The 18,502-nt window shown below is 42.0% G+C and overlaps 1 protein-coding gene and 1 long non-coding RNA gene across 11 annotated transcripts in view; one reads left to right on the top strand and one right to left on the bottom strand.

Moving 5' to 3' along the window:
* The window catches only part of LOC122973484, a 29,686-nt gene extending 26,603 nt beyond the window's left edge, over positions 1-3,083 (top strand). For 2 of the 5 annotated variants that reach the window (XR_006400033.1, XR_006400029.1), the window contains exon 5: positions 453-3,083. This is a non-coding gene — a long non-coding RNA (uncharacterized LOC122973484). The remainder of the gene's footprint in view (positions 1-452) is intronic. The other 3 variants (XR_006400034.1, XR_006400031.1, XR_006400032.1) reach the window with 3 other exon arrangements.
* Positions 1-18,502, bottom strand: part of nrxn2b (neurexin 2b) — a 714,140-nt gene that overhangs the window by 7,731 nt on the left and 687,907 nt on the right. For all 6 annotated transcript variants that reach the window (XM_044341047.1, XM_044341046.1, XM_044341049.1 and 3 more), the window contains 2 exons: positions 11,421-11,746; positions 4,340-4,418 (listed from right to left, as the gene is read on the bottom strand). In XM_044341047.1, the coding sequence (XP_044196982.1) occupies positions 4,340-4,418; positions 11,421-11,746 (405 nt within the window). The remainder of the gene's footprint in view (positions 1-4,339; positions 4,419-11,420; positions 11,747-18,502) is intronic.

The raw sequence follows: 18,502 nt of genomic DNA, 5'->3' as shown, positions 1-18,502 counted from the left end.
CAATAGAAAAAATAAAAATAAATGAGTATTGAATTAATATATATATTTATTATTGATTGGTGAAATTACATTTTGATTAGTCATGTCAAGGTTTATTTTTGGTAAATTATGTAATTGTTTATTAATATTTAATTACATGATATTTAGTTAGAAAATCAGTACAACTTTGTTATATTTATGTTATTCTATTTTAGCTCATTTTTATTCTATACAAAGCAATATTCTTGTGATATTGCCTTGTGTTTCTTTTTATATAAAGCACTTTGGATTGCTTGCTTTGTATTAATACTCAATATAATCAACAGTCTTTGTTATTATCAGTAATTTTATACTTTGTCAGCTACTTTTGACATTTACAATTTACACAATCTGTTAATTGCAGTTATTTACACAAATATAACTAGTCACCTCATTGTTTGTGCAATCACTAATCACTGCACTTTTTATTTCAGGCAGAGCTGAGGCAGGGCCCGAGATGTGGCATGGATTGGACGACTGAAATCTGAACTCTGAAATCTTTCTGGGGCAACAGGATGGTGTATTGTTTCGAGATCATCCAGACAACGCAGGTTCAAGCTACTACACTGCAAAACATCTAACCTGTGCAACCCCTGCGGTAAACCTGGGGCTGTTTATGTGTGGAGATCGATCGATAAAGAATCTCACTGACAAATATCTGACACCCAGACCCATCAAACAGTGTTGGTTTGATCCCGTGCGTGCTCTGTGTATGGAGGCTCAGAGCTGGGGTCACCCCTCATCGGTCACCCAATCTCTTAGTTGCACTCCTTGACCTAAAAAGAACATTCGCAGGTCGACTCTATAGCATGTCGTCTGATGAATTATTGAGGATCTCCTCAAAGCTCTGATCTTGTCAGAGTGAAACCGATATAGCACCTACAACATCTTGGGACTGATAAGTAGCTTGGAGGTATGAAAGAGACAAAGAAAGTGAGGTAGTGCTGAGGTAGAGAAAAGACAAAATGAAATAAAGAGATAAAATGAAAGATTTCATGTGCAGGGCTCATTGGAGAAATGACATTTGTTGTTTCTCTGAGAAGGACAGTATCTTCAGTTGTGTGTTATTGTGAATACAATTACTGTATGCACATGAGTTTTCATCTATGTGTGTTAAATGAGTTTCTATGCAAATGTACATATTTCTTGGTGTATCTATACGAGTGTGCACGTCATCACTATCCCCAGGACATGTTTCATCTTTGTAATCCTGGTTCCCACTTCCTATGTCTTGTCGCTCTTCTGACGGGGGGCTCATTAACAACACTGGAGGATCCAAAGCAAAGCTTTAATTGGGTGATGTAATTAAGGCTCCCTAACAAAGTCAAAGTTTAATTAGCCTGGTGGGAAAGGCAGGAATCATTCACGGGAATTTCACTCTCAGTTTTGCATCCTCTCCTCCACTTCCTCTTCCTTCTCTCTTGCAAGCTTTCTTTTTCTCCCTCTATCTCTCTCTCCTCTCCCCGTTTCTTTGTTCTGCTTTGAGCGCAAAGGAACGTGACACAAATCTCGATGAGGGTCAGTCCTTCACAACGCACTCCTTCCAGGTCTTCTCCTACTCATCTCTTCCGCGGGTCTGGGTCTCTGTCCTCCCTCTCTGCGTCCAGTGCTTTGTCTGTTTTGCATCCGCTCTGAGTGTTGACACTGTTGCTCTAGTATCTGAGCTTTTCACATGGACGCCCTCAAACTAGTCCACCTAACGAGTTCCAAGTGCTGTGACGAAATGCAGTTGTAAGAAAACAAGTTGTCGTGAGTTGTAGTACTACAGCTGCAGGTAAACACATCTGTAAATGGGATGGAGCTCCACTGGCTGTATAGGAAGGAGTTGTATTGATCCCCATGCATTCACAGCAGTCATATCTCGCTAGGCTTAATAGAAAATCCACAACTGTGCGTGGCATTTTTCCTCCTTCCTGAAGGCAATTCGATAACACAGAGCCGCATTCTCACATGTAATTGAAAACACTGGGAATTGGTCCTATCATACAATGACGACTACGGGCCTGTGTCTGTGGAGCAGTGATGGAGAGGGGACATGTTTTGCGGACAATGTTGATTCTTTTCTCCTTGTCCACAGTTTTCACCGAAGCTTATCCGACCCTGCTAGCTTGCCTCGCTGGAACTCTTTTGGCATCTGGAAGGTGCGATACGGAGCATGTGCGTGTGCGCGAGCGTGTTTGTTGTTTCTCAGGAGAGACGGCTGCAGAGAGAAAACTTTACACCCACAGAGCGAGAGAGACAAGTGTCTGTCTGGAAAGGTGAGCATGTCTGCCACTGTATGTGTGTGTTTGTGTGGGCATATGAGAGAGAGAGAGAGAGTTGTGTTTCCCCATGGGAGATTAAGCCTGGGCATAGCATCCACCACCGAAAAACTCTCATTTCTCCTTTCGATAAGAAGGGAATTGAGTCTCTATTTTGGTCCCAACCACATACAGAGAAAACCGCAGGAGAATGCTACACTTGAGTTTCTCAACAGAGGTTCAGATCAGTTTGTCCTCACATAAACACTCCGATTGCTATAATCTCCTGCTATTTACAGTCTAACATATATTCTATTCATATCGCTAATCTCTGTTCCCAAAAAAACTTTTAGGAATGGGGACTGACAGGACTTGTGCAATGCTTTTCATAAACAAAGACATTATGCTGATCCTAACTCTTTTGTTCTTGTATTATTCACCGCGTTTGTTCTTTTATTGTTTAATGATGATTTGCTCTCCCCTCAGGACATTAGAGTAGATTTTGGGCAAATCTGACCTCAATGTTGTATAATCCGTTGTGGAGCCATGCTAAGATTAGTGATACATTTTCAAATACAGTTCTTTCTATTTTGAAAAACCCTTTGAATGAGCTCATAATAAGCTGTATGTTCTCTCTTGCTTTCTTTCCCCAACAGCAGTTGCTTTCAAGGATGGGTCTGGGGCAGGATGTATGAACAATGCTTATGTGCAAAAAGATACAAAGTAAATATGTATAACTTAACTAAGAGTATACTTAAGACCACATGTAAGCATCGTTTCTTAAAGAAAGCCAGTTGTGCTATGGTTGAAATAAACATTTTTGAAGTTTTCTTTTTCAAGTCTCTGTTTCTATGTGTTCATTGTTCAGATGTCTCTATATGTATCTATATATATGTATCATTTGAGTATTTTTTAAAGGAAAATCCCCCTCTTTTCTCTGTAAACATTAAAATACTTTTGATACTCATGCTGAACTTGCGACTGTATACATACATTTATTAAATGTCATTTGAGGTGACTAGTTAACCCAACTGGTCATTTAAAACGGCTTTTGATGGATAGCTTGCACACATTTGGATCCAAGTTTGCAAAAACACTGATTACATTTCCAAAAGAGCCTGGTTGAGGTTTGATTCATTCATTTCTCAAATGTCCTCCTCATGAACATGGAATCTAATAATAAGGGTTAGCTTAAGTAGCTAGTATATTTTACTGATTGTGTTTTTTGCAATCTAAACAGCGATCTCCAACATTTATAAACTTAATTTTAAATGATGACTTGTGCCCCAGGTGTTATTAACGCGGTTCCAGAGGAATGATTTCTGCTATTTTAATCCCTACAAGTTAGAAACATCACAGCCTTTATACTGGCACTGTTTCAATGACAGGTTTTATTCTTTTCATCTCACCCACACCAGACTCATTTAAATCTGTGAAGCCATTTAACAACAAAAATCTCATCAGAAGGATAAAATGTCATGTGGCGTGTGGTTTTAAAAATATATAGGAGCCGTTGCTATAGAGGTAGCAGTAATTTGAATCCCATTGCTTCACTGTACATGGTTCTTGGCAGTTTCCAAGTATGGCCAACTTAATAGAGCTAGAAACCACAGAGGCAGGGAGTAAAACACATGGCCTTTAACTTCCACCTCCTGTCATGGTGTCAGAACATTGCTTGACCCGCTGTTCACACTAACAGTGCCTCAGCCACCGAGCCTGCCAGGCTACAGCTGTGTGCTGCACAGAACAAGCTGTGTTTCCACGTTGAAACTGTCCTGCCTTGTTAAAATCGGGGCAGGAGATTGGTGCAACAGCTGGGTAAATGCCAGACACTACCACTTGGCTGAGCAATTGATGGACCACGGTGCTGTTGACTGCCTGCTGCTTTGAAAACCAATAAGAAACGGGGTTGGAGGGTACACATCTGGCCAATCAGAGCTGCATATGGAGGGCTGTGCAGTCACAAAATGTCATATAAAAGTGGAGAAGGAGATATAGCACTGCTCTAAGTCCTACTTTATTCCGCACTTTGTTTCTGGATACCAAGTACTAAGAACACAGAACTCTCAGAGTTAACTCACCATTTCCAGGCTCACACTCCTCCAAATCTTCGTCATCGCTAGGACACTCAGCTGATGCTACCAAGAGGTCATCCGCATTCTGGAAGAACAGAGGCAGGGAGGGAAAGGAGAAAGAGTCAGGACACATTGTATTTGTGTATTTGGACACATAGAACATCTAAGAGGATTAAGCCAGGCTCCGTCAGCTATAGTGAAGGTCTCTGGCTCTGCTGAAACCTACTTACACACAAGCTGATATAACCAAATTTAAAACAGCAAACTGAAAGTAAATAATCTTTCATTGGTTACAACATGAAGATTTATAGTTGAACTGTTTGGTAGTAGCAGAAAATGTGTTGAAAATACGGAGGTGGTATGCTTTATGAGTAGCACCCATGTATATTATGTAAGCAGAGACATGAAGCTTGAAGGAATCCGCAGTGAAACAAACCTTTCTGACCAAATACAAACCAACAGAACAGAGAGGAGTAGCGTGTCTAAAACTGTAGGTATCCTCCATTGTGTGGGCACAAAAGTCAGACACTGGAAGCTCTATTGCACAACTATTGAGTGCTACCCCAACAATATTCTCTATCAGGAATCTCGCTCTCCATGACCCAGCCTGTAGACATTTCTCTACAATATTTGTACTATGTGATAAAGAAGACAGTATACACGAAGCCCACCTGTTAGTGCAGGGTTTAAAAGTACATTAGGTACAGCAGGCAGGGGTCTCGAGATGAAAACCGATTAAATCTGACAAGGTGGTTCCAATTTGGTGGCCAGGGTTTGTCCTCACTACTGCATGACTCACACTCACTGCATGTCTAGACACCCAAACCTCCCCCTCCTTGCTTCTCAGCCTCTGGTTGTTATTCAAGATAGGGTCATCCGATAGAAAATGGGGGGCTTTTATCAGCATAATTGATTCAAGCGCCACACTGCTACGCACAGTTTTCTCTCTGTTATTAATCCAACACCTGGGTGTAATAATTTATTAATTAGATTGTGTGAGTTGGAGTGTGTTTCCACATCACCTGACTCTGTCAAATGGGTCTAATGATCCTGCTTCAGTTTCCTGGCAACATCTCCATCAAACATACACTTTCATTTTTATTCCATCCATGCAATCGGCTGCTTCACTCTTCCTAACTTGATAGTAAACAGCACATAATGAATCCTAAATAAAATGTGCACTTCTTTAAATTAAGCAACGCAGACATCAATAAATGCCCATGGCAGGGTTTTTACATGTTCTTTATGAATGAAAAAATGTCAGCCTCCAGGAGTTATCATGGTTGTAATTTAGTGTAACATCTGTGAAGCACTTGTAAACCCCAACCCCACCCGCCCCGGACATTCAAAACAGGCTTAAACCACAGTGTTGAGTGTAATTTATTGGATGGAAATCTGTTACATAAGGCCCACTAACCCAGTGCACTGATAAATGCTGAAGGAGAGCTGAAGGAGCACTCTCCAAACTCCAGTTTGACCTGGTCAGAACTTTTCTCATCAGTCTCCAAGTCGAATCCACAAGGAGACAACTCTGAAACACATCCATCCTGACAAATCAGAGAGAGATCACAAACACCTGGGAATGCTCTCGACTCAAGATGGCAGCAGTAAGGGCGTAGCTTGTGATCTTAGTTTTATAACATCCTGACACCAAATTTGGGTCAGAGCGAGACAAATGACGACTCCAACTGTTTCATGGAAACCCACAGTATCAAGGGGTGAAGGAAGGAGAGAAAAATCAGACCCCCACACACACATCAAAAGGTAGATCTTTTATTCTAAGCATCAAAGCGCATTATTCCACTATGATCAAAGCTACAGCGCGCGGCGGGTAGCTCAGAGCTTTTGGAGAAATTGAAATTTGGGTTTCCGCTTGCTTGCTTTCCGCCACCCTGGCCTGTCTCCTGTCTCCGCTGTATCTTGCCGGGTGCTGGGGATATTCATTAGAACGCCATATTTCCTGTTAGCTTTGCCCACTGCAGTATTTAAAATGCTATTACTACTGCATGTTTGTTCTAGCACAAAATTACACCACAGGCTCCATAGGATGGATAATTAACTATTCAAAAGGACTATATATATCTATATGTGTGTGTCTATGAGAGAAAGAAATCATGTAGACAGCATTTCTTCATGGGACTATGACTGTGACTAAAATAACTGATGCAAGGTCTAGAGGTTAATTTCAAAATGTACTTTGCTGCGGATCAGTGATTGTCTGTATAAACTGTAATGTATAGTGTTAAGATACTGGTGTGAGCTGTAACTGCAAATTAAAATTCCTCTCTCCCTCTCTTCCCTCAACTCATTTACAATCTTTGCTGCTGTTTTTTTCTGTGGCAGTCATATTTCTAATGGCTTATTATCAACATCTTGGCTCTAGAGGATAATACACAATCCAAATAACCATTAGTGGATTATCAATTTCCTTCAGTATACTGTATGTTTTGAAGGTAAATCAACCATCACATAACCAAAGAGTATTAGGGCAGTCGGTTTATTAGTTCCTATCAACTTCCTCAACACAAAATGAAACTACCACCAACCAGGTAAAATCAAAGCCGAGGAAAATAATCAGCACGAAAAATGAAGATTAAAGTTATAATCTCGAAGATTTTAATTTAAATGAATGTCTGTTAAGTCTCTATTTATCGCTGAATGAGGTAACACAATGGTGATTAAGCCTATGGTCCGCTGATGAAAGCTCTTGCATTTGCAGTATTACGATTATTACAAACTAGGTGTCGGTGGCAACTTTCCTGCCACGCATTCAAATTATAAGCGATGCAGTTAGTGACGCGTTTTCCATCACCCAGTAGTTGATCTGCCAGAGAGGGTAGGCAGACCTAACGCAACACACTCGCTCTTCAGTTCACTTATGCTAGCGTGACGTCACACAGCGGGGTGGAGCTGCTAGTCGCTGTCTCTCTCCTCTGCTCCACTCTGTCTGTTTCTGTGTCATTGATGTATAAATAGCTGCAGGTCTGTGCGTCTGGCAGAGCTCAGCTTTGGATGAGTGGCCAGTGCAGTCATCTGTGGTCTGGGAGATTGGGGTTTAAGACCTTGTGTGGGAACCCTACTTTGCAAAACAGTTTATTGAAGAACACTTATTTTAACACTTTACTATCCTAAAATTAGAAGTGTAATAACAAAAACAGGATTATTATGCCTACTTCCACATTTATTCAAATACAATTTTGCTGCCTCAACAAATACAAATACTGGGCTCTCTGCACATCCCTAACAGCAATGAGGTCCAAAAACACACCTGCAATTACTGCTTAATGCCGTATGGTGCCGCCAAGAGTACGAAACAGAGATCTTCAAGAACAGGTTTGGTATTGTGCTCAATGAATGCTGTTTCCTCGAAAAAACAATTGAGCCAATCAGAGCTTTGTTGATAGTATTAAAGTAGTACTTCACCAATTTAGCATTGCACTCTTATAACAATGGACAGTTTTTAAAGAAAAGGATTAAAATTGATGCAGCAGAACCAGAGATGTCTTCTTTTTTATTCCATGCGTTGTTCTTCCTTGGCAAAACCTGGTGCCCATTACTCATAATTCTACTTGACTGTTAACAGTTCGGTCTGAGATTTGGGGGTGTTATGCTAGAAGCAGCTAATGTGGCCTCCAGCCACTAGCCTCAAGCAGAGATGAGGAGCGGGCTACAGAGGGCTGGTAACTTCACTTCTTTCTAACTCACACATTTTTTTACATTTTCAAACTTGAAGTCGTTATAGACACTTATTTATCAAACTTTGTGCTGCTCCCTCTGGAGCCACAAAAGGCATACAACTTTTTTCACCTGCGCCCCAAGACCTGTAAACAGACTTTGATGTAAAATCGGTGGCGTTCCTTTAAAAAAAGCCATGTCATCTTCCTGTGCCAGAGCCAGAAAAATGTCCTGGGTTGACTTACAGAAATAACAACTCTTAAATCAGTACATATGTGCTCAACTGCTCATAGCAACTACGGCATCTGTATTGACTGACAACAATTTTGACAAGATGGAAACGACAGTCACTTCTGATTGGTTAGGGCAAAATAAACCTCCCATTAATTTGTCATGGGCTACTATTTCAAACATTTAATTTGTAAAAATGAAGGTAACCACTTCTGGAGCTTGCAATGTCTGTTATATGATAAAGATTGTTTTTGTCCTCAGTTCTGACTGACAGTCTGGCCTTCAAAGACATAGTTATCTGTAAGCACTGAACCTTTAATTTAAATATGAATATCTTCAATTAAATGTTCCTAAACACTGTTTAGCCACCATAAAAGAATTTACCTCTCATACTGCTGCACATATACTGCACAAACCTCAGCCATTTACAATGAATATCTGTGATTTTTATTGAGTTTGAGCTATATATAAGTTTAGTTTCAATACAGGGTTTGCTTTTCCTTGTCTGTTCAGCTACGATACACACTGCCGCTCATGTTAAATCCTCATTTTTTCTTCTATTTATTCCAAACTGCTGTTTCTGCCATAAATATAAAAACAAACAACACTTCCTGTGCACCACAGGCTTTTTCCCAGGACAGACATAGCAGACGCCAAGTGTTTAGAAGAGCAAATATCAAAGATTTCACACACTGTCTGGTGCCTCTCAGCTGTTCTAAAATCAATGAAATCCACAACCTTTCATGACTTTTCGCTTAATTTTACTTGACTACAACTGTGTGTACTAACAATTTTTCCCTCTCTTCAATGCAGCATCTCTGTTTTATTCTTCCTTTTCATTGAGGGGGCCAGACTCTCAACACCACTTAGTAAATAAGACAAATTCCAGAATAAAAAGTGCTGTGTGACACTAGTACCATCTGTATGAATGATCAGGTCTGCATTAGGGAACTATACGCCCCAATTATGCTCTTATGTTTGTACATTAAAGTATGTGGATGAGTGACTCATTGGTAATGTCTATTCATTTTCAAGCACATGTCCTTAATGCTATTTTGAGCTATTGTGACGATACACCATGTTCAGCTAGGTACATAATAATAAAGACGATGCTGTTTAAATGTGTGGACGCTTACTGGAGAATAGATTCTTGGCAATAAAAAGCACTCTAAAGGTGGAACTGTGCCTTTTTATGACAAAACATAAATGTTAGTCAGCAAAGGCAATACACATTAAGGCTTGTAACAACAGAGAGACAGAAACACTCAGAGTCCTCTGCTATCCTAAAATGGTTCCAGATAATTTATCAAACAGCGCTGTCTATGGCTGCCAATTTCACATCACAGATCGCTGCTGTAAAAGCTTGTTATAAGCTGAACGCGGAAAAATGTTTCCGCCAAGAAGTCTGGAGGCCAGAGATATGATATTGAACTGAGTGGATGGCTACATGTGACATCTTGGAGTCAGGTTCCATTGATCTCATGTTTAGAGAGAAGGCGCAGAAACACTAAACCACGGAGCATTCATCCAAATAAGTCATGCCAGCTGGGCACGCTGGAGACAATGTCTGTACAGAAGCTTTGACTGACCTCTCAAAGTCCTCAATTCTTCCTTGCTTGTAATTACATGGCAACAACAACCATGACTAAAAGTAAGTGCTGGGGTGAACGTTTTTGAACATGACCACTTTCATATCTTTTGTCAGCTGGCATCAGAGCACTACTTTGAGGCTCCATAAGTGACTTTTACAAGAGGAAGACAAAACAAGTACCAGCAAAGAAACAGTTGATGCAAAACTAACATTCTGATTTTCTTTGAACTGGTTGTTTGCAGTATAAAGTGACTTGAATTGTGCACTTGTGCCATCAACAGCCTCACCTTGACTTCACCATAATTGGCACTGCCGCGTTTATTCAAAAGGAGGCTGATAGGACTTTCAAAGGAGAGAATCTGCTATGGTTTGAGATGATGATAAAGGGACAAAGAGTGAGCTGGTCTAAATATATTCTGAATCTGCTGATCATGGTTGTCAGGGATGAGCATGAATACCTTTGCTGACTGATCTCAGATAAGCTTCTGTGGACATGAATAGCACTAATGAACACAACAGAATAAGAGAAATGCACTGGTAATTGGCACCTCGCCTATGTGTTTCCTGTGACATCAAAGTTCGTTGGACAGTTGAAGTTTAAAGAAGAGAGCTTTCAAGTAGTTACATTACCAAGTGATTGCAAAGACAGAAATAGCTGACATCATGTACATCCTGCATAAACATGGAAGAGAAGCTTGCATCTTTTGCTATGCAGCAAGGTCTTTTTGCATACCACACAGATTGTAGTGAATGATATTGAGCGTGAACTGGAGCATATCCCCCCTGGAACACATGGAGCCTGTTATCAGCTCTTTTTATGAGAGCGGTGGGCCTGCATGACCCACCTCTCCCATCTCCCAGTATGTGGGCAACAGTGTTTTCCTACTGTTTGCTAATTATTGCTTACTATGATGGTGATGGCTGCCTTTAGCACATGTGGATAATCATCAGACAGTAAATCACAGTCTTTCACACATGTATGAAGGACGGTCATAAATATAAGCTTATAGCACCCAAGTTGTTGTGCTGTTACTCCCCTCCCTCAGCCTTTGTTGATCGGTCTGGATGTGCTGTAATTCATAGCATCCTACATGTCTAGGGTTTATTCGGACATATCTTCTCCGAGAAAATCAAAATTGCAGTGTTGATTGGTCTAATAGGATGAGCCACACAATGCTGTTATGTAACTCGCTCTCGGGCTGAGGGCTGTTTGAACATCTGAATGTGGCTTTGAGCTAACAAGGGGAGGCACACAGAAAACACTCACGCTCAGGCCGTGACTGTTTGACCTTGCTGCTGACGTATGATTTCGTTTGAAATGCACATCTACTTGTCCAAGCAGGGCCATCTGGTTACTTGGCCATGCTGTTTAATCTTTCAAATATTGTTTTCAGCACTTTGAGATTTTGGAGGAACTTTAGAAAGCCAATTAAAAGTAAATGGCAGTGTTCCATCACAACGCACTGCACTAAAACATTTCCCCGGCTCAATGACTCAAACTGCAGTCCTTTTTAAGATACAGTTTGTTCTTTTAGCTTCTTGCTATGAATCATGTAAACAAGCTTGGATTACAAACTCTGGATTGCTCACCTGTGTGACACTGTCCCTCATGGTGGGCGAGCGCTGTTTGCGGGTGGTGGTTGTGGCCATGGTGGTGGTTGTTTCCATGATTGTGGTGGACATATCAGCCAGCGGGGTGGTGGAGGTAGTGTCAGTAGTGAGCACCGAGGGCACGTCACCCACCAGCCGCAGGTTACCCTGGGTCTGGACATTGGGGTCGCCCTCGGCTGCCAGTTTGAGCACCTGCAGACCGTTGTAATACAGGCCTGAAATCTGGCCCTGGAAGTGGCGCCCTTTTTCTCCACCGCCACCGATTTTGATGAACGCCTGGCTGTTGAAGATGGTCAGCTGGCGACCTGACGTACAAGAGACGAAAAAGGACGGACGGAGAAATGAGGGAAGTGAAAGGAAGTGAAGGAGAGAGAGACAGAGAAAGAGAAATCATGGAAAAAGGGGAAGAAAAAGAGAGAGAGGGCAGAGAGTACAAATCAGTCATGGTCTCTGGGTGAGCTTGCACATGAAACACAAAGCAATACACAGACGCAGTGTGAAACAGGGGAGATAGAGGGACTGTTTCGGTCACATGGGATTTCCTGGGTAACACTTTAGAGAGCCTGGACCCTGGCTTGCTGCAGGTGCAGCCATTATGGGGCTGGGCACGTGCCACTTTCTCAGAGAGGCAGCCTGAATCTGGCAGTCAAATAGATTGCAGGGGCAGTTGCGGCTTGACCCTGAGACTGAAGGTGCACAGTGAAATGCATCTCATTTGCCCTGAAATGGAATATATTAGAACAATGCTGGGTCTGTGTCATTGACCTCCAATGCACCTGAGCTGCACAATGATAAAGTACCTCTGCCAGCAGAAAAACTGTCGCCCCGCTCTGCCATCCAAGGGGGGAAAATAAGATCCTCATTGGAAGGAAATGTTTAATTCAGCAGGGGCTGTTTCTCTCTGTGGTCATTACTATTCATCTGGATGGATAGATGGATGAAGGGAGGATAGGGTCGACCATTTAACCAGGGTCCAATACTAATGTGTTACCAGGACTTGTGGTGAAGGGGTGGAGTGGGGGCGGTCTAATGGGTGTAGTTTTTCTCCTTGTATTTTATTCAGCTGATGTCAGTTTAGATTTTATTTATAATTTTTCTTTCTTGTAACCCTGCTCTCCATGGGACACATCCCACCATGGCACTTGAACTGATGCAAACTTTGACCCCTACGATGACTCGTGTGGAGAGGAGGAAAAAGGAGAGCAGAGTGGAGGGTGGGGAGTGTTATTGTGGGATACTGTTAGAAGGAAGGAGGTTAAAAACAGACTTGATGGGGTAATTATTTAGAGGAGAAGGACAGGAGAAGCCAAAGAGCTTTTTTTTATGGATTAATCAATCCCTGTAAGGAAAGAGGGAGCGTGTTTGTTTGTGAAAGGAATACTACACTAATGTGTGCATTTGAGAGTGAAATATAGACTCTCTGGAGATGGCAGGCTATGGACTTCTGTAATGAGAGACCCCTCTGGCCTGATGGGAGTGTGTATATGTGCATGTGTGGATGCATGTATGCAGATTTATTACTTACACAGGTACGGTACGGGACAGTATGGATGCTATTCAATCCAGTGTATTTTTGCATTTTTGCATTTGTGCATGTGTAATTGTGTTTAATAATGACAAATGAATCCTCTGAATGTCTTTTGAATGTTGCTGTTGTTTTCTATGTGGGACATACTCCTACCTATCAGCATAGCACAAGACACTGGGGACAGGCCCGGGTCTCATTTGTTTTCAATTAAAAGAGCTGAGAGGGTGCTTCATCACTGTAATTATGATTTACTCTCAGTCTATATTGGTACACTCGATTTGACGTATGTGCAACACCAATGTGGGTGGGCTTATCAGAAAATAATGTCTATTGATGCACATCCGTGTGGGTGTGTGGGCGTAAAAACACATGTTCAGTATATACGTGTATCAGTATGTTTTCTAGAGAAGTGCTTGAGAGATAAATATATTCCACTGAGATGGGCCATTACACATGTCATCCCATTATTAGATCATTAGGCCCGTCAGGGGCCCACAAGGGACCCGGCTCCCATCTCCTAACTTTATAATGATGAGATTTAATGTCTGGCATATGCACTGTAGACACTGCTGAGTCTCACTCTATTATCTCATCACTGAGCATGTTTGGTGTGGGAGTGATATTACAAAAGAGGGGATGGGAGAGGATGGCAGGGACAGATTGTCAAATTGTGGACATCAGCAAATAAAATACAGAAGGATAACCATGCTTGTGTATGTGCAGAGAGAAACTTTCAACAACAAGATCAAGAACACAGACAGGATCACATTCAGAAATGCACAAAATCAGTCTCAGCCCACCTCATAGCCCCCTGTATCACTCTTCCAGTGTCCTTGGCAAGAGGACATGTACATACACACCCACACGTTTGACCAGAGGGTCTCCCATTTCACACAAGCAGCCCCAGTGGGCCCCCACTCTCCAGTGGAAGGGTCATGGAGTACGGCAGAAGTTGAGGACATACATCATCTCTGTATTCCTGAAAGCTATCGGTCCTCTTGGTTTACCAAACAGCTCAAGTTCCTCTAGAAACGGCCGACTTTCCTCTGTGTGTGTATGTGAGCAGCATCTCCACATTAGAAGATGATCTGTTCAGACAGGACAGTTCACTCGGAGGAGTTAAGTGAATTGGTGTCACAGTTACACTCCGAGCCAGTGACACAGTCATAAGTAAGCCATATTGACAAGCGGCTTATGATTATGATGCAGAGTAGGGGGGATTAGTGATACCTCCAAAAGTCAATGCACATGCATTGGTGTATCGTTACATATTTCTTAAAGAGTCCAAGCATCCATGGCCTGTTTAATCCTGTATTGCTAGTAGAGCTTGTGACAATGTCCTCCTTCATAAAAAAAGTGAGGGGAGATGAGCCTTGAGTGCAGGAGAGCATTGTGATGGCCATTTATGCATTCATCTCATCTGAGAAAGAGACAGAACAAGAAAGAAGAAAGGTGCCCTCTAGACTAGATGAAGGGGAATCAGTGTTTGTTTTTGTAGCTGTCTGGTCAGGATGAGACTCTAACAGGCCCTGATGAAGTTATTGTTTCAGGGTCTGCCGGGTCAAATCAAAAGTGACATGCGGTTTTAGAGCCAATTTTGGCGGCGGCCATGAGTGGGGTGAAGTGGAGGGGCGGGAGGGTAGAAAAAGCAGACCCTGCATGACAAGCAATCACAGCGCTTAATATGACAGAGCTGGATGTGGCGCTGCAGCTGAAGATAGGGTGTGTGTGTGTAATAACTTATGAAATATGTCAGTGAAATGACCTTTATGTGTGTGATAGCTGGCCTTTTCAAGTAGTGTCTATATGCCCAACATTTATTTACATACGCCTTTCTCTTTGTGTGTGTGTGTGTGTGTGTGTGTTTTGACAGCTGTGTGTGTGCAGTAGACAGCACAGCACACGGGGTTTTCATATTGATGAGAGTCTATTGGACCAATTTGGTGGGATTGGGTGCCTGCTGCCTTGCCTCCCTCCCCAGAGCTCTTAAGGTGATAGGCATTTAATGGGCAGAGGCTTTGGTATGGGAGGGGCTGGAGGGGGGTGAGGCGGTTGGGATGAGTGGGGGTGGCAGGCAGCCAGCTACTCATTATAACAGGCATTCACAGCCGTACACAAAGCCTTAATTAACTGCAGTGCAGAGTGTGATGGTCAGGCTTATGCAGTGAGCTACTGCAGACACTGAGCTGAGACTCAAGCTTGATACATCTATCCATGTATCTGTTTGTCCATCCATCTGTCCGTCTAGTAGCACTGGGCAATACAACTAAAAGGTAAAAATCGAAAGTTTATTCAAGCTTAGGCACAATTTTTTAATTGATTTCTTCCCTGCAAGTCTAAAATACGATTAAAACAACAACACAGTCAGAACATCAGCTTGCTAATGTGCTCACAGTGGCAATGCTAACATGCTGATGTGTAGCAGACAAAATGTTTTCTATATTTATTATCTTAGTTCAGTGTGTTTCAATGTTTAGATTTGCTAATCAGCATTCAATACAAAGTACAAGTGTGGCTGATGTGAATGTTATTTCAGGCATTTATTCATAAACCAAAGTACTGGATGAATTACAATTTTGACCTGATGATGATTCTAGATGGAAAGTCAGGGCCATCAAATTATTACAATTCATGCTGAAGGAAAAATTAATGTCTGTGCCAGATTTCATGGCAATCCAACAAATAGTTGCTGAGATATTTCAGTCTGGACCAAATTGGTGGATTGAGCAACAATCACTGCTACCCATAGCATGGCTGCTGCTAGCATGGGTAAAAAAATACAGGCTACCCCTTTTAGCTAAGGACTGTCAGGACCAGAACCTTTATTAATAGAGCACGGACACCCAATTAATAATCAGTTTCTGCACAGATAGAGCAGAAAGGTCAGCACACTAATTAATCTACTCCTCCTGTTCATTTTTCTTGACATCAGCCTAATATCTGCAGACAGCTAGTTAAGCTAGTGTTAGCTACCTGGCTACATGACAGGGACAGGCTGAACAATGTAAAAGCTGCACATTGTTCTGTTGACTGCCATGACTGCACTTCTTGTAATGATATGATATCTTGTCAACAAAGTGCATCTTGTAGATGTGCTTGTTTGGATAAACTACAAGACAGCCAAAGCCAGCGAGCCACCTGGAGTCACGACTGTCCCATAAACTGTAGCATAGCTAATGATGGGACTGTCATGACTCAAGACAGCTCATGTAGTCAGCTACATTACTTCTTGAATTATAATAACCTTTTTGTGCATGTTCTGACAACGTAGACATTTTACACATAGTGCAACAGTGTAAAATTGAAAAGGAATAACTCAAATTATTTTGATGCACCGCTTATCTATCTTATCTCTTGTCTATGTTATCCCTCCATCCAACTGGAGGTGCTGGGGATTGAACCACCGACCTTCTGATTGGTGACTTCCTGAGCCACAGCCACCGAGTAATATGGAAAGCATTAAGTAGCACACAGTGCCCCTCAAACTTGTCACAACAAAGTGAATAAAAATAGCTCTGGATAATGAAGGGATATGCATAGACACATGTTGGAAACTGAGAGTAAAGCAACAGAGAGTGGAGAGGCAGCATGAGAAGGACTGAGCAGTAAAACATATATTATACTTTAAGTCATGTAAATCTCAAGGCTAAGTTGTCAGTGGAGATTGTTGATGTTTGTTGATGTATTTTTTTGCCCATTTCAAAGGTTTGTAGACTAGAAATAGTGCTTCAGAGGTAGTGCAGCTTGGTAAATCTTTGCTCTTTCCTACAGCCGTGGAAAACGTGTTATCCTGGCTAGAAGCTGTACGCTCGTTGCTGCTTAAATAGGGGATCGGGGTATAAGAAGGCGGGAACGACCATTTCTAGAGGCTTTATCATCTGCAATCACGCGCGCCTTTGGTTGGATCACCCTGGGGGGGCTTAGTGGCTGATAGCCTAGCAGGCGTCATGGAGGAGTGAGAAGCGCTCTGACTTCGATTACCTCGCCGAATCATTGCGGTAATGACCCCTGCATGTCACAGCATCTGGTGTAGCTGGGGGAGAGAGGTTATTTTTACATTTATAATGCACCGTGAAATGCAGCGTGCAGTGCAGTGCCCCCCCCCATAGCTGGCAGGAAATCAATATGAAGGGAGACTACTGTACATCCTACACAGGCCTGTCATTTTCTAATGAGACTGTCCTCAGTAGTGTCCCACAACAGAAGATGTACAGTAATTGTAACAGAACTTAACTGTTTCAAGTACATCAATCCTATTAAAGAAACTGGTATGTGGCATGTAATTAAGTCCTCTTTTACAGGCAAAACTGACCATAGGGCTGCTCCTTCCATAGGAATTATCTATTGAATGCCTGCGAGAGAGAGAGAGAGAGAGAGAGAGAGAGGGAGAGAGAGAGAGGGAACGAGAGAGAGAGAGAGAGAGGAATGACAAAAGAAGAGGTTGGACTGAGAGAATCGGGACATGAGAGATGACAGGAGGGAGGCAGGATGACAGACGAGTATGACAGAAAGAGCGAACCTGCATGAGGATAGAATGTCAAAGAGACAGAGTGAGGGCATGGGGGGAGGGATGGAGGGAGTAGATGATAGGCTTGATAAAAAGAACAAGTGGAAAGATGCAGTAAAAGACAGTGGCTCAGGAAGATAAAGATGTACAGTAATACACATGAGTAAGACGGCAAGAAAGAAGTAGAAGGAAGAATAGTGAGGTAGTAAGAATTATGAAAAAAAGCAGAGGCACAGGACGGTGCACTGAAGTGCTTCCCGTGTAAGGGATACCGAATGGCTGGTGAGAGCAGTCAAGTGAGTCAAGTGTAGCCAGCTAATCATATGGTTAACCTTGTGGTAATGACAGGGTTTTATGATATGTACCTGTCTTAGTGTGAGGCCATAGCTTCCTGCTGCATGTCACACTGTTTGACCAGAAAAGAAGCTCATATAGAGGACGTAGGTATATATAGCACAGGAATAACATGCTCAGCTAGACGAGCTGTCAAAAGTGCTGGTGTGAAATAGACGTATTTTGAGAAAAAGTCAGAGGGAGACAATGTAATCTATACTTTTTGTAATACTGAAAAAACTATGTACTTTGTAAACTGATTGGTTTAGACTACATAACAATTCCAGTTGATCAAAACTGGTGTCTTATTTTTGTAGAACTGACCATCATTTCTATCAGTCATGATAGATGATATTCTCCAAGTTAATTGTTGAGATCTGGGAACACAGCGACAATGCTAAAAAGTAGTCAGAAGGGGCAAGAAAAATGAACAGTCAGTTGATCTGACAGGTTTTAAACAAATCCTAATTTAGTTTTATTTGGAACAGAAAAAGGTGGACAGTCCCAAACTGTCCATTGTATACACCTATCAGTTCACAGAATGACTTCCTGGTTCAAACATAGTTGTATGTGCACACAGTTTTCCTGTGTAACTGTGAACACCCACTGATCAAGATGGGACTTGTCAGATGTGATCTATTTTCTATCTGACTCCAGTGAATTGTTTCTCAAAGCATTGTGGGACAGCAGGCG

The sequence above is a fragment of the Thunnus albacares genome, chromosome 22, assembly GCF_914725855.1.
Source record: "Thunnus albacares chromosome 22, fThuAlb1.1, whole genome shotgun sequence".
Classification (NCBI taxonomy): Eukaryota; Metazoa; Chordata; class Actinopteri; order Scombriformes; family Scombridae; genus Thunnus; species Thunnus albacares.
This window is presented reverse-complemented; position numbering and strand designations above follow the sequence as displayed.